Here is a 15,725-nt window from a genome sequence, read left to right as displayed (position 1 = left end):
TACCGTACGGCCCAACTAATCCCACAGCGTGGTTGGGAGCGGCCTGCCCAAGCTTCACCAACCAATGGTAGTGCCGGGAGTCGAAACCGTGACGATGGTGGGCACCAAGCCTAGTCTTATAAGAAGACGTTTGGAGGGTTCCTGTTCATTGCAATTTCATCTGCTCTCTTCAGGGCCATTTTTGTCCTTACAGCCTTTTGGTTGTTCTTTTTCTTGGAGCTAAGACGTTTGGAGGGTTAGTGTTCATCACAATTCGTTTGCTCTCTTCAGGGCTATTTTTGTCCTCCAAGCCTTTTGGCTGTTCTTTTTCTTGTAGCTATTAGAACTGGTTGTTGCCTCTTGCAAGGCTTAGCCGAATGTTAGTGGAACAATGACTGTTTTGCAGCATTTACAAGAAGCATTAATGAGATGTGATGTTTATATCTATCAGCCAGCTCATTTTCTCTTGTTTAATTACATTTTTGTCCCTCAAAATATTCATTGAATGGACTATATATTTTCAACTCATGTCTAACAGTGTCATTTTACAATAGCTTTTACTTTTGGTGTTGGAAATTGGAAAATTGCTTCATGTATTCATGTTCCGTAGCTATTTGTATAAGCCCACAACTTTTTGCTTTATCCTACAACCTCCTGCTTCGTTTATGCTTCCTTTATTCATGCTATAAACTGTAAACCATGGCTTCAACTGATGCACTTGCACATTCAACGAATAAGAACATTGTTCGCAACCGAAGATTAAGAGAAAAATATGCTTCCTTATCAGTGGACGAAAAAGAAGCTCGTAGAGCTAAACAAAGAGAAGCTTATCAAAAGAGGAGAGGAAGGAAAGCTGCTGCATCCATGTCTTCTATGAATCAACAGCAAACTGATGGTATCTAATTCAGTTTTGCCTTTATATTGTGTTTTTGTATGTAGCAGAAAGCAGTAATGCGTCGTCTGAAATAAAAGAACAATAACGTAGTGAATAAAGGTGCTTCTCATGCATGCAATACTTAAGAATTTTATTATGAGAAACCTGCTCACGAGAAAAACATAGATCGAGTAACCGATAACAAATTGCTCCCCAACAAAAATATATTATAAGAACTACCCATCAGTAAGACAAACTACAATCACACTACTAATCTGGATTGTAGCATACAAAAAATATAATACTAACTGAGCAGTACTTGAAATGTTAATACAGCTAGCAGAGGTGTTGAAATTTAAAACTGTTCCTGCTTCACTTTTCTATATGATTTCATGCTTTAATTAATTAATGGCATTTAATGTTGACATTCTTGTCAAGTTAACAACTAAGCTGATGTTTTTCCCAAAAAAAAAAAAAACTAAGCTGATGTAAAATAGTAAACGTGCATAATGCATATAAATATATATGCAGCATACACATTTGTTTTTCCCACTAAGATTCCATATTATCCAGCCCGTCAATGCCATGCACCTCTTTTTCAATCACTGACTTATGCTTCTAAATTACTTTCTTCATAAATAAAGAGGAAAAAAAAATCTTCTATAAGCAATGTGAATTATGAAAATCTTGTATATCAGGTATAGAACTTCCAGTTGGGTGTGACGTACAGCAAAACAATGAGCACAATAACCAACAGAGTATTGCTGTTAAACAACTTCTGCAACAGAATAGAAACAAAGAGACTAATCTGCAACAATCTATTGCTGTCAAAAGTAATTCTCTGTGCAAAACCAATGGTAAATCAAAAGGCAAGCTGAAAAAGCATGATTCTGTATTTTTGACATTTGAACAAGGTTTGCCTACTCAAATTAATTTTGTCTTCTATGTTTACACAAGTAATTCTGTATTCTATGTTTACCTTAATTCTGTATTTTTTTTGCTCTTCTAGGTTCTTCATCAAAAAATTCGTCCAACTATAAATGCAGAAGAATCAATAAACTAAATGTGTCAGGTATATCTTGTTATTATCATATTTATCACTCTATGTTTCATATAACAATTTCTTTGTTTTTATCTGGTAGGTGATCCTCCTATATGCGATAGCTGCTCTAATTTCTTGCATGAAACAGTTGATAATCTTGCAGGTTTAACCCCTTAATACTATTTTTACAAATATTTGCTCAGTGTTGGTTGGTCACTGAATTTGATTTATGTTCTCACACTTTTTTATTTACCTAATCAGGTATATCAATGACAGTACAGCCTCAGCCAGTGGAAACCAATGTTTCTAATGTCATAAAAAATCATCCAAAAGGTATGTATAACTAAAATGTATCTGAAAATGTTGCAAAACTTATATGTCCTTATCAGCAAAAAACAGAGATTAGTGTTCATACATTTCATCTGCCCTTATTACTGATTCTTGTAGTCATATGTTCAGAAAATTCATTATATATTAACATTACTCATTCTTGTAATTGTATGTTCAGAAAATTGATTACTAAGTCTTTATCGTTTTTGCAGTGAAAATGTATATAAAGATGAGAACTTTGATGAGACTCAGAGGCAACTACCTACATTACAGGCCTCAAAGATTCAAAGATGCTTTTTTGTTGGAAGTTTTTGTTTTAAAGCCCACTTCTACAGACTGCTCGTCTCCTTCATTAATATTTTAGCATTCATTTTATCAGGTTATATAAAATGCATTTGAAGAATAGGAAGCATAAGTTCTTTTTGCTTTCATATGTGTTCATTATTTATAACAAATCTCTATCTCCCCTCTCAGGTCTTTTGTTATTTGAATAAACTAAATCACTCATTGTTGTGATTCCTTGCAGTTGACCTTCTATTCAATGTATCAGAAGATTCAGATTATGTCCGGACTATTCTAGGTAGCATGTTATTGTTGAATTCTGCCTTCTAAATTTGTTAAGTATTTCTATGTATTGCATCTATAAGAAAATAAATCATGGTTAGATAAATACTGATTTTGCACTATAAAGTAGCACTGGTATTACATAACTTAACTATGCATTTCTTTTTAACCATGCCATGCACATCTTACTTTATTTTCTATTATATACTTTTGTCTCAGCTAAAGCTATAGACAAATGTCCTGACCTCAAAACTAAGGCTGCTGAGTCAAATAAAGCAGCAAAGATAGATGCAAGATCAAGTCATTATTGAAAGGATGCTTGATAAGTATGTAAACTTCTGAAACATTACATTATACTATACATTTCAAATTTTTCTCATTATCTCATTTTTTGACCTCCCTGTAGAATAAGCATAAAATACCAAAGATTGGATAAGCTTCAGCAAGCACTTACAAGAAGTGACAACATTCAAGTAACCCTATACTATTGTAATCATGTCTCTCACAATTTTGCCAGCTCTAGAGAATATCAACGTGATGTGATTATATCTACTATCCAATTCATTCTTATAAACCTTATTCCTAATTCTAGAAAATGTTGGTCCAAGTGTATCAGATGTCAAAACTTCAGAAATTCTAACCTCAACTACTTTAATGCATATGTCACCTGATTATTTAAGCATACGTCAGCTTCTCATGTTTTTGGATAGACCACAAGACATTGCTGCTGTATTTGAGACACTCTTAAGAACAAAAAGTAAGAATGATGGTTTATTGGGATTTCAAATAGCATTTGACCTTGTAGAGAATGAACACCAAGCTTATCTTTTGAAAATGAGGGACTAACTTTCCAGTCCCAAGGAAGATATTCAGATAACAGAGGGTAATCAAAATTCTGAAAGAAACTATTTATGCTGCGAAGTTGCCAGAAATAAAACGAATGCTGTCTCGAGAGACTTCCATACAGTTGACATTGCAATTGTTATATAGTTATAATAACTAAGGTATTTTTCCTATTTTCTTTTTTTTCCTTCTCCAGATAGTTTCTCAGTTTACTAGATTTCTTTGGAATATTTCACTAATTGTTACCTTTTTGCATATCAGATTGCATTTTGTAATTCTCAACACAATAAAACAATCTGTTGAGATGAGAAATAATATTTGTCATAATGCAACTATACACACTAATAGCATTATGGATGCCGTCACAACAGTCAACACATTACTCTGCACCTACTTTCCTCATTGTTTTATATGCTGCATAACGATAAAACTTATTATTTCTATCTAACATTTTGTATTTGTTTAAACTATCAGAACTAGGTCACCAGGACTACAAATTGGACTAAGTTTAGCGCAACAGCAGTACAGGTTATTAACAGAGACCATCTACAGCAAGGAAAATCACTTATAGGTCCTTGTCACACAGTGGAGCTGGTGGTGGTGGCAGCTCATATTCAGAAATATAAGCATTGTCTGCTATGAGGAAGGCATGAATTAGTTCCTCTATCATAGTCTAACAAACACTAACGCTGAAGTATTTGTCTTATTGCATTATGTAAAAAAGAACCTATTTTTATCTTTCGACTTTTCTGTCTTTTTTTAAAAATTGTCTCCTACACGTTATTCAGCATAGTACCTACCTTAGCAGTATTGGAAACTCCTAATGAAGATATTTTTCATGATATAAAAAATGTCATGTAAAAACTTATTAAATTAAAAGCTATAATATATTTCTAGAGTTAAAAGCTGAATGAATTCCATAATCTATTTCTAGAATTAAAAACTTAATGAATTCTTTCTCTTTTTGACAGTTTACGGAACAGAAGAAGCACATAATCGATAAATGTATGGATTAGCATTTGCTTACAATGAAACTGCAAACAACAAGACGATTTGATACCTGCTGCATTTTGGTGCATCAGAATTAAGCAATGGTGTTAGGTAAACTGCAATTTTGGCACTTGGTTAGTTTGTCTTATGTTTAGGCTTAGCACTGGTTTATGGTTTATGTTCTGGACTATAAGAACTTGACAGCAAAGCTTTGCTTGTCCAAACAACTTTTCATATGATGTCTTTGCTCTTAACTTTTTCTACCCTTGTTAGTCATTCTTGTAGATATATGTTCAGAAAATTCATTATATATTTACATTGCTCATTCTTATAATTGTATGTTCAGAAAATTAATTACTAACTGTTTATCGTTTTGCAACAAGAGTGTATATGAACATGAGAACTTTGATGAGACTCACAGCCAACTAGCTATATTACTAGCCTCAAAGATTCAAAGATGCCTTTTTGTTGCAAGTTTTTCTTTTAAAGCCTACTTCTACAGACAACTCATCTCCTTGATTAATATTTTAGCATTCATTTTACCAGGTTATGTAAAATCCATTTGAAGAATAGGAAGGATAAATTTTTTTTGCTTTCGTATGTGTTCATTATTCATAACAAACATTTAAGAAAATAAATCATGGCTAGATAAATACTGATTTTGAAGTATAAAGTGGCACTGGTATTACATGAGTTAACTATGCATTTCTTTTTAACCATGCCATACACGTCTTACTTTATTTTCTACTATATCCTTTTATCTCAGCTAAAGCTATAGACAAACGTCCTGATCTCAAGACTAAGGCTGCTGAGACAAATAAAGCACCAAAGATAGATCCAAGATCAAAGGCCATTGTTCAAAGCATGCTTGATAAGTATGTAAACTTCTGAAACACTAGATTATACTATAAATTTAAACTTTCTCTCATTATCTCATTTTTTAAACTCCCTCTAGGTATATAATTAACAAGAGATATCAATAACCTGTGAGAATAGATATAAAATACCAGAGATTGGATAAGCTTCAGTAAATACTTATACAAACTGACAACATTCAAGTAACCCTATACTATTGTAATCATGTCTCTCACAATTTTGCCAGCTCTAGAGAATATCAACGTGATGTGATTATATCTACTATCCAATTCATTCTTATAAACCTTATTCCTAATTCTAGAAAATGTTGGTCCAAGTGTATCAGATGTCAAAACTTCAGAAATTCTAACCTCAACTACTTTAATGCATATGTCACCTGATTATTTAAGCATACGTCAGCTTCTCATGTTTTTGGATAGACCACAAGACATTGCTGCTGTATTTGAGACACTCTTAAGAACAAAAAGTAAGAATGATGGTTTATTGGGATTTCAAATAGCATTTGACCTTGTAGAGAATGAACACCAAGCTTATCTTTTGAAAATGAGGGACTAACTTTCCAGTCCCAAGAAAGATATTCAGATAACAGAGGGTAATCAAAATTCTGAAAGAAACTATTTATGCTGCGAAGTTACCAGAAATAAAAGGAATGCTGTCTCAAGAGACTTCCATACAGTTGACATTGCAATTCTTATATAGTTATAATAACTAAGGTATTTTTCCTATTTTCTTTTTTTTCCTTCTCCAGATAATTTCTCAGTTTACTAGATTTCTTTGGAATATTTCACTAATTGTTACCTTTTTGCATATCAGATTGCATTTTGTAATTCTCAACACAATAAAACAATCTGTTGAGATGAGAAATAATATTTTAGTTAGCACAAGATAAGATGTGCATAATAGTTTAAAAACATGGTTAGTTAGTTCAAAATAAGATCTGAGTACAATCACTCAATGACATTTAGTAAATCAAATTTGATTACAATGAAAAAAATATCAAAGACAAATAGCAAATAGCAAGCATTCTCAATTTCAAATTTTGTATGCTCGGTAACTTTTTCACATGAACAAAGTTCAGTTTTCAGAATTAAATCAGAGGCTGTTTCTCCAAATCCCACATTAACTACTTTACATTCCATATTTACAAGGGGAAAATTTTTTTATTCAAGGGGAAATTCCAAAACTTACAAGGAGGAAAAGGAATTGAAAGTCAAGTTAGTTTTCAAAACATTTGTAAAATATGGTGCTTTGTTTAAAAGTTAAAGTTTGATATCAAGTTTTTGATATCATAGCACAATCATAGGAACGGATATCAAGTTTTTGATGCTCATATATTTCATTGTATGATAAACAACTATGAAAATATGGTGCGTTACTGAGAATACTGATTCTATGATGGAGAGGACTCAAAACATCTTGTAGTCATTGAAAAATATTAAGTTGTTTAGTGATGCATTTTGTGTCAGTTGATGTTTCTTAGCATATAAAGTTTTTTTTGCATTCGACAATGTTGCACAAACATACACTTTTTAAGTACAAATTTTAAGTACACAGCACATCCATCCATACATATAATTTTAAGTACAAATTATACTATAATATGCACTAAAATATAAAATATAATACCTACCATAATATGTATGATTAGGACTATCAATAGGTCTAACTAGCATGAGTTCGGCCTATTCAACTTGAGAAAAGTATGATTGAATCAGTAAGACTCGATTTAAACATGAGTAGAGCCTGGGTGTCATTTGGCTCGATCCAATTAGAATCTGATCCATTAAAGGTTACATTAAAAGTGTATGTTTTGTATGTAATAATGTGTATATTGTGTTTAATAGTGAGTTTGGGCCAATTGTGAAATAGGCCTGAAATGGACCAGTTCAAACATGCTACTGTGCACCTACTTTCCTCATTGTTTTATATGCTGCATAATGATAAAAGTAGTTATCTCTATCTAACATTTTGTATTTGTTTAAACTGTCACAACTAGCTCACCAGAGTTACAAATTGGACTAAGTTTAGCGCAACAGCACTACAACTTATTGACAGCGGCCATCTACAACAACGAAAATCACTAATGGCTCCTTGTCACAGAATGAGGCTGCTGGTGGTGGCAGCCCATATTCAGAAACATAAACATTGGTATTTGTCTTATTGCATTATGTAAAGAAGTACTTATTTTTATGTTTCCACTTTTCTACTTTTTTTTAAAAATCATCTCCTACAGGTTATTCAGCATAGTACCTACCTTAGTCTTGGTTTACATTTTGCTGCATCAGAATTAAGCAACGATGTTAGGCAAACAGCAGTTTTGGCATTTAGTTAGTTTCTCTTACGTTCAGGCTTGGCACTTACTTATGGTTTATGTTCTGGACTATAAAAATTTGACACCAAACCGTTACTTCTCCAAACAAGTTTTCATATTATGTCTTTGCTCTTAACTTTTTCTAGCCTTCTACAAGAATCAATGAATATGCACAGATTCAATAATTCATCTAATTGAGTTGCTAACCTTAAAATACACATGTTATTGCTGAAGCCTTTTAACATCAGATGTAATTGATTTTATTCATGAAGAAGCTTTTATAACAATGACCTGAGTGATTCCCCTGTTAATGCATTCAGGTAATTGGAAAAAATTATTCTGGTTAAGCATGAGGATGCTATGAACGAGATGCATAAATTGCTTTGAAAGACAAAACATAACAAAGTAAGTGCAGTTGTTGTTCTTACTATTTTTAGCCAATCTTGGTACTGGAATCTGCTCATATACTTCCTTAGCTTATGCTCTAGCACTTCAGCTATCATGAGAAACAAAAAGACAAAGCAGAGTTATATTCCATCATTTTTTATCTACTTCTGTAATCAAGAATGAAAAACACACCATTTTCGTTTGACATTCAGTCACAATAGATCTATCATACGTTCAAAGTTTTTCAATTATTACAGGCATTACTCACAGATTATTATGTGATTGGCAGATCCACGGTAGTGCCTAATTTTTATTTTAAACGTTTATATCGTGACACAAACGTTATAAAGCTCACCATTAGTTTGCAAGTAATGTATTTTCCCTGTAATTAACTATTACCTTTGCTCTTCAGCTCCACTCACCCCCCAAAAAAAAAAAACCTATTATCTTTGGTTCAAGCTTCCCAGTTGAGAGTTGTAATTCACTGTTATGAATTATTACCCCATGTTGTCTGTGGATCTATCAGCCATGTTCTTTTTCTCTCACCTTTCTCACACTCCCCTCTTCTCATTTCTCCCTTGCCCAGTCTCCCCTGCACACACTACACACAGCGGACACCAGACATAGATGTGTGCAAAAAACGTACAGACATGGCTGTCGTGAACCAGAGTGGGATGGCTCCAATATTCACGTTCATGAGAAGTGACAATATGGGTTAAGCGTCATTTGGGTTCGCCTCAGTTCAGCCAAAAAGATTAGAAAGATGGTCTGGTCACGGCTCAAATATGGCTTCATCTATTTCCAATCAGATTTCAATTTTCCCTATTTTCAAACCCTATTCCTTAGAAATCATCGATAAGATAACAAAATTGACCCCTCGGCCAAAGTATCGACCAAGAAATGAAAGGGATGAATTTCCCACCCCTCGGCTACCCGCCGCACAAAAAACACAGAATTTGAACAGAAAAAAGGAATCAAATTAAATCATACTGAAAATATTACCACTGCCAAGATGCAATAAGCTGAGAGGGCGACAAGAATTCTGGAAACACGAACCGAAGGGTACAGCGAAGCGAGAAGGAAGCCCTGCAGCAGCCGCAGACCTACAGCGAAGGTTTAATCGACGACGCCATGGATAATATCCTCACCATTGTCACTCTATTTCTCTGTTCCCCGCTCACTCTCTCGTACATATGACCGAAGCTCTGAACTCTGAAGTGAAGCGTAGTGAAACCAAGCAATTAGATGCGCAAATTATTTGCGAACTGAGGACCCACGACCCAAGACCAAAAAGCCTGTGTTCAATTCGCAGCTGATTGGTTAAATCTTAAATTAGTTTCGCAGTCAAAGCAATTGCTCATCCACGATCATTGTACCATGCTTATTCTGCTTATACATTGCTTATTAAATATCTTCGCTTCCTTTTCCCTTCTAATTTTCTCCCTTCACTCGTTCCTGCATAATTGCTTGTGACTATTTCAACTCCGTACCTTCTAAATTTACAATTTACCTTTTTACTGAACCATGAACAGATAAATAAAAGAAATAAAAGAAAACAAAAAAAAATTACATCTTCACAATATTTTCTAACGCTAATATCATTTTATATACTTGCTAAACCTCTCTGCTCTTATTTGTCTTGTATCAGCAACCAAACATTTTATCTATCAACACTTAGCTCCTCTTATCAACTAATATATATATATATATATTGCTTTTACATGAGAAGCTTACTAACAGGTCTAAAGCTCCCACGCCTTGCGTGGGAAGCAACCCCTAGTCATCAAATAAAATTATCAGCGTAGCAAAAAATGGTTGACTATTTTGCATGGGTTTCCAGTTATATATCCTATGTAAACCTCCATATCAAGTAATTAGTTTCTTGACAGCATCCTCTGTCAGTCAAACAGGCCAAACTCCTGTTCATCATCTGACTCCTTGCCAACTTCTTCATGATTCTCCTCCTCAGCAGCTGAAGTAGCAGGGATGGCAGCAGCCCCACAAGCAGCAGCAGAAAACTTGCTTGGATCTCGCGAGTTCACTTTTAGTCAGTTAGATGATGAAAACCACAATTGAAGAGAGAAATCATGTATCTGTGCATTGGCCAGCCAGACCTTTCAATATACTTGCAATTGCTCAGCTGTTGGGAAAGAGTATTCAGTAGTTACCGCAACAGACAGAACATTAATGTAGGCATTGATGAACGTGAGTGACAGGCACTGCAGCAAGAGTTGGATATGAAAAAGCCACTGAAAGGGAGACCATGTCTGATTAACCGGCAGCAAATTTGGAGACGATTTCATCCTCTGTGAGGCCAAGGATGACTTCAGGTTGGAACACTGATCCATTCTCATATACAGACATGACAATCAAGCCATCAGGGAATGGCTTCATTTTAAGCCTCGACAGAAGATCGAAGATCAGCTTCAGATGAGCCGACCTTTTCACACAAGCTCCAAAGGAGTAATGATTCCCACAGTCCCCTAATTGATCTTGATAGGGATATTAAGCGCCTAAAATAGTCAAAATTCGCGGGATGGTCGTGATAAAGCAAACAGGCACCAGAAGGAACAAGAATAAACCTATGGGATATAAGTAGGATCACCTTTATTTCCAGCAGGAACAACAACATTAACCGGAGCAATGACACCACAACTCGCGGAAGACCCAATCTGTTTCAGCAAATCAAACACTTGATGGTGGATACCACGTGATGGGTCTTAGGCGACAAATTGTATACATGAAATTCCGTCTGAACTCAGAAACTGCTCCTTCGTGCCTTGGAATAGGCAGGGCTTAGAATCATTAAGAAGTTAAGTTTCTATAAAGGCCTAATCAACATTTTTCCTGGAATTGCACGTCTCTTAGAACAAACCTTAAATGCATAAGAAAGTGAAAACACATATCCAGAGGACTCATGGACTATTTCTGAACGAGATAAACTTTTACAAAACTAATTGGAACCTAGCTAGAAGATAAGCATCCATCCATCCTTTGCACTCTGGCAGGCAGAACTTACTAATAAGGTATTAGTAATCATTTATAGTAGCTTTAGATCTCCGTGAAGCGATGAGAGCTACCTTGATAACTTCCAACACTTGTAGGATTCTAACAATCTTGGAAATATGACTTTAGGCTTCATTTGCAGAGAATCACTCCAATCCACTTCTGGCCACCCGCGTACGTGAGATTGAGCAATACGAAGCCATTGCAAATTTGCAATCGCAACTAGCTAGGCATCAGTTATACCTCATCCTCACTTCTTTAAGGTCTCCGTATCTAAAAATCAACCCCACACGTCCTGCAAAATTACATGGAGAGGAAACACTATCTGGATTTCCTTCAATACGTTCAGCCACGGTGAAAATTTTTCCTATTTATTTTTCAAGAACATGAAACAATAGAAAATGAATATTACTGGAAAAAGGCAAATGCTTCTATTTTAACGGAAACAATAAATATTTCTGATCCATATGCTTAGATCATTTAAAAAAAAAAAAGGTTCTAGCAGCCATATTCTTTTTTTTTTTTTTTGATAATGAAAACTGAGCTTCATTAAAGTAAATCTGCTTTTGCAGCGTACATAATCTCCTTTGGGAAGTTTACAAACCAGACGTGGCTTCCCTCCAAGATGCTTTTCCATAAGTAGGAAGAATTTGACCCAATCTTCGCTGAGCGAAACTCGGTTTTAGCAAAGTACTTTGCTCTAGCAGCCATATTCTTAGAAGATATTTACATAGCTCATATCCATTTCCGCCCATCAGAAACTGAAAATTCCAAAAAACAAAATGAGAACACGTTCTTAATTTCCAGACAAAGTTCTTTAACCCAGAAAATCTCGCATCAATTATATCTTCACAAAAACCCAGTTAATAAATCATTCTTCTTCAGTCAAAACATAGAAGATTATTGCGGTAAATTATTGAAATAGGACAAAAAAGATGCGGAAAAGATTTACGACAGTAAACGTTTCTCTCTCTTTCTTTCTAAACTGAAAAAGTAGAGAAAAAACTAAAAAGAAGTCGTTCAGGACCAGTACCAGTACCAGTATCTCAGTAAGTGGCGGCGGCTGGCAGGGCCTGCAAGAGAGAGTGGAACATAACCGGTTGTTGCAGGCGTATGGCTTGGCTATAAAAGTCCAGCTTCTTCGTTCTCTTTTGCTCATTTCTTCATTCTCTATTGCTTACGTTCATTTCTTCATTTCTTCATTCTCTATGGCTTTCAGACGTGTCTCCAAACTCTTCCTTCCTTCCGGAGTGATGTCCTGCCACTCCGGTACTGGGAGACGCTGGTACGAAGCTACCACACCACCCCGCTCTTTCACCTGGCTGCATTATGGGGTCAAAACTTTGGTCAGACGTCAAGGTATATCTATCTACTTGATCTATCCATATACTCCTATCTATCCTGTTTTAAAGTGTCTTTGTTTTGTTAAGTTGGGCCAACTTGCGTACCAAATGCCGTCTGTGCTGCATTGGAAATGGCGTACCAGATCCATCGCAGGCAGAAGATTCTGCTCTCTGAACACGAACTTATCGAGTACGGCATCTCTGGCTCCTCCTCATTTGCTCTGGCATGGATTTCGAAGTATGGAGTAAGCCTCCGGGACGACTATCTCCAAGGAAAACAGGTAAAAACACGTTGAACACTCACATTTTGGCCCTAGATCTGCACACACAACGCACACTGGCGTCATTCCGAGCCATTGAAGCTGTATTTTGTCCTTTTTGTATGTATGCGTGTATATATATATATATATATATATAAATATAAATATTTGCATTTTTTGTATATATATGTGTATATTTTTGTGTATATATTTGTATATATATATATTTTTTGTGTATATTGTTGTATATATATTTATATATATTTGTATATATATATTCTATATATATTTGTGTATATATTTGTGTATGCTATTTTTGTGTATATATATATATTTGTGTATATATTTATATATATGTATATATTCGTGTATATATTTGTATATATATATATAAATATTTGCTATTTTTGTATATATATGTGTATATTTTTGTGTATATATTTGTGTATATATATATTTTGTGTATATTGTTGTATATATATTTGTGTATATATATTTTGTATATATATATGTGTATATATATATTTTTGTGTATATTGTTGTATATATATATTTATATATATATTATATTCTATATATATATTTTTGTATATATATATATGTATATATATATATTTTTATATATATATTCTATATATATTTTTGTATATATTTGTGTATATTTTTGTGTATATATATATATATTTGTGTATATATTTATATATATGTATATATTCGTGTATATATTTGTATATATATATAAATATTTGCTATTTTTGTATATATATGTGTATATTTTTGTGTATATATTTGTGTATATATATGTTTTGTGTATATATATGTTTATATATATATTTTTTGTGTATATTGTTGTATATATATTTGTGTATATTGTTGTATATATATATATTTATATATATTATATTCTATATATATTTTTTTGTATATATATATGTATATATATTTTTTTGTGTATATATTTATATATATGTATATATTCGTGTATATATTTGTATATATATATTTGTATATATGTTTTTTGTATATATTTGTATATATTTTTGTGTATGCTATTTTTGTATATATATGTGTACATATTTGTGTGTGTATATATATGTGTGTATATCTAAATATTTGCTATTTAACTTGGAGAGGACTTTACGACTCAATTCTCACTCTATCTCTATCTGTGTTATGAGCTTTAACATTTATATTTTGCAGGATGGGAAAAGAATTTTTATTTACGATTTCATTCGTGGTCCTTCCCTCCATTCGAGTGATTTAATCAAATTCATCTTCAGACAGCCAGCTATAATTTCTATAAAGTTCTGCAGCAAGTTCGGACGCAACAAAGGGGTATAAATTTAATTAATGCATATTTGGGATTGGAAATTGTAAATTTAGAATTTTAATTTTTTTTTGTTACAGGAATTTTATAAAATTGATGGGAAAGGAGCGAATGTTTTGCACACAATGGTAGCAGTGGGATGGGTGTTGGATGACAAAAATGAAGTGTATTTCATGGTGCACAATTCTTGGGGACCTGATTGGGGCAAGAATGGATATGGCTGGATTCATCAATCGTGCATAGAACGTGTTAGAGTGCCTATACTCTATCGTGATTGCAGAGTCATTGCTTGAGTGATGTATAATATGACTTTCACGATATGTGCTAGAGGTTTAATTCCTTATAAGCAAGTTTGGTTGTATGGCTATCGTTTTTTGGTTAGGAGCTGTGACGGAATCAGGATTTTTCTTAGTAATTGTAATTATCAAGTCTGCTGGTTGAAAACTAATTTAAGAATTCTGGTAATTGTACGATGGAAATGACTGTCGCGGGTTGATAAACTGTTGACTTTGTGTTCATGGGCTGAAAACAAACAAATATTGCACCAGTTGCAGCTCCGGTCCTGTGGGTTTCCAACTGTTAAGCTGCATCCCAAGTCAAAGGCCTCTGTCTACCATGTGGTGGTTGATTTTTGTTATTGAAGTCGCGATTTCTGAATCGAAACGGTCTAAGCACAGCAAAAGAGTTACAAATTGGCATTCACATTCAATTTTAAGTCCCACTAAGGCTGCCCTGACGAAAAAAAGTTATTTTCTGGTCTTGGCTTCCTTGTAACTGCGCTTTTTGTCACTTGTCTGGTCTCTAGAACCTTTGAAGATAAAATTTTGTGGGTGGGTGAAGATAGATGATATGTGCATCCATCCTGATTAGTGCAAATGCTTGTTAGATCCAAAAATCATATCTGATAATTGGTAATTTATTGATCTCAACTATGGTGCCAATGTTTGTCATTTGATTGCTAGATACATGTTTATCTGTAGTTCCATAGGCAACGCATTAAAAGGCTCTGCAGTTTGATCATCTGTCTTGTCCTGTATTTCAATTTTCTGTAGCACTTTTGTTGTATTCATCCTACACTTATGTACTACTAGGAGGATAACACTGCACGATGTGCGGTGTAATTTTCAATCGTGCCTAAATGCTCAATTATTCAAATTTAGATATTAAATATGAAAATCAATATCTCTATAGTTATGTTTTTGTAGTTTTATTAAATAGTGAAAATAAGCTACAGTTTTAGCTTTTTGTAGTTTTGGAAGTTTTTTTTTGCATAAAAGGAACTTTAAAATAATATACAATCATATTGAGATACAAAACGAGAATAAAATCCCCAAACAGTCATCTTGCTGCAACTAAAAATGGTGGGGCATAACATCAAAATAAAAGATATCTTGTTGTTAGCATCCTATACATTAGCTTAAACAATCTACCATCCAATTTGCTTAACTGCTTACATGCTTTGATCAAGACTTGCTGCCAAAATACGATAAGATACCTACAATAAGATATAACCATAGCACATTGTAAATAGCAGTATCATATTGGTTTAAAAGATTAAAAATATTAATAGCATCAACTTCCAATTCCGGTTTG

At 33.8% G+C, this 15,725-nt stretch overlaps 2 protein-coding genes, 1 long non-coding RNA gene and 1 pseudogene across 7 annotated transcripts; 2 read left to right on the top strand and 2 right to left on the bottom strand.

Annotated features, from left to right (window-relative positions):
- Positions 1-232: 232 nt before the first annotated feature.
- Positions 233-7,831, top strand: LOC113765515. 5 transcript variants are annotated; one of them, XR_003467791.1, is made up of 9 exons: positions 233-874; positions 1,552-1,767; positions 1,863-1,925; positions 1,996-2,058; positions 2,157-2,228; positions 2,438-2,604; positions 2,752-2,805; positions 3,009-3,115; positions 4,107-4,495. XR_003467791.1 is itself a non-coding variant. In XM_027310823.1 (6 exons), exons 1-6 carry the CDS (start codon positions 679-681, stop codon positions 2,587-2,589), a joined length of 762 nt encoding a protein of 253 aa, XP_027166624.1. In that variant the 5' UTR covers positions 233-678; the 3' UTR covers positions 2,590-2,960. The 5 variants fall into 5 exon arrangements, 1 of the variants encoding a protein (XP_027166624.1); XR_003467795.1 differs by lacking the exons at positions 3,009-3,115; positions 4,107-4,495 and adding exons at positions 5,389-5,497; positions 7,495-7,831 and having other exon boundaries at positions 2,438-2,805; XR_003467788.1 differs by having other exon boundaries at positions 2,438-2,805.
- LOC113767569 lies at positions 787-9,550 on the bottom strand. Its single transcript, XR_003468045.1, has 3 exons — positions 9,199-9,550; positions 8,238-8,305; positions 787-939 (listed from the first exon to the last, which is right to left on the bottom strand). It is a non-coding gene; the product is annotated as an uncharacterized LOC113767569 (long non-coding RNA).
- Positions 9,551-10,094: 544 nt separating this feature from the next.
- LOC113774488 lies at positions 10,095-12,361 on the bottom strand (annotated as a pseudogene).
- A 94-nt stretch (positions 12,362-12,455) lies between these two features.
- On the top strand, positions 12,456-14,425 carry LOC113774481. Its single transcript, XM_027319012.1, has 3 exons — positions 12,456-12,561; positions 12,633-12,826; positions 14,213-14,425. The coding sequence occupies exons 1-3, from the start codon at positions 12,456-12,458 to the stop codon at positions 14,423-14,425; spliced, it is 513 nt and encodes a 170-aa protein (XP_027174813.1).
- The last annotated feature ends 1,300 nt before the right edge of the window (positions 14,426-15,725 follow it).

Source organism: Coffea eugenioides, chromosome 1, assembly GCF_003713205.1.
Source record: "Coffea eugenioides isolate CCC68of chromosome 1, Ceug_1.0, whole genome shotgun sequence".
NCBI lineage: Eukaryota > Viridiplantae > Streptophyta > Magnoliopsida > Gentianales > Rubiaceae > Coffea > Coffea eugenioides.
Note: the sequence above shows the minus strand (reverse complement) of the source record. Positions and strands in the feature narration are given on the sequence as shown.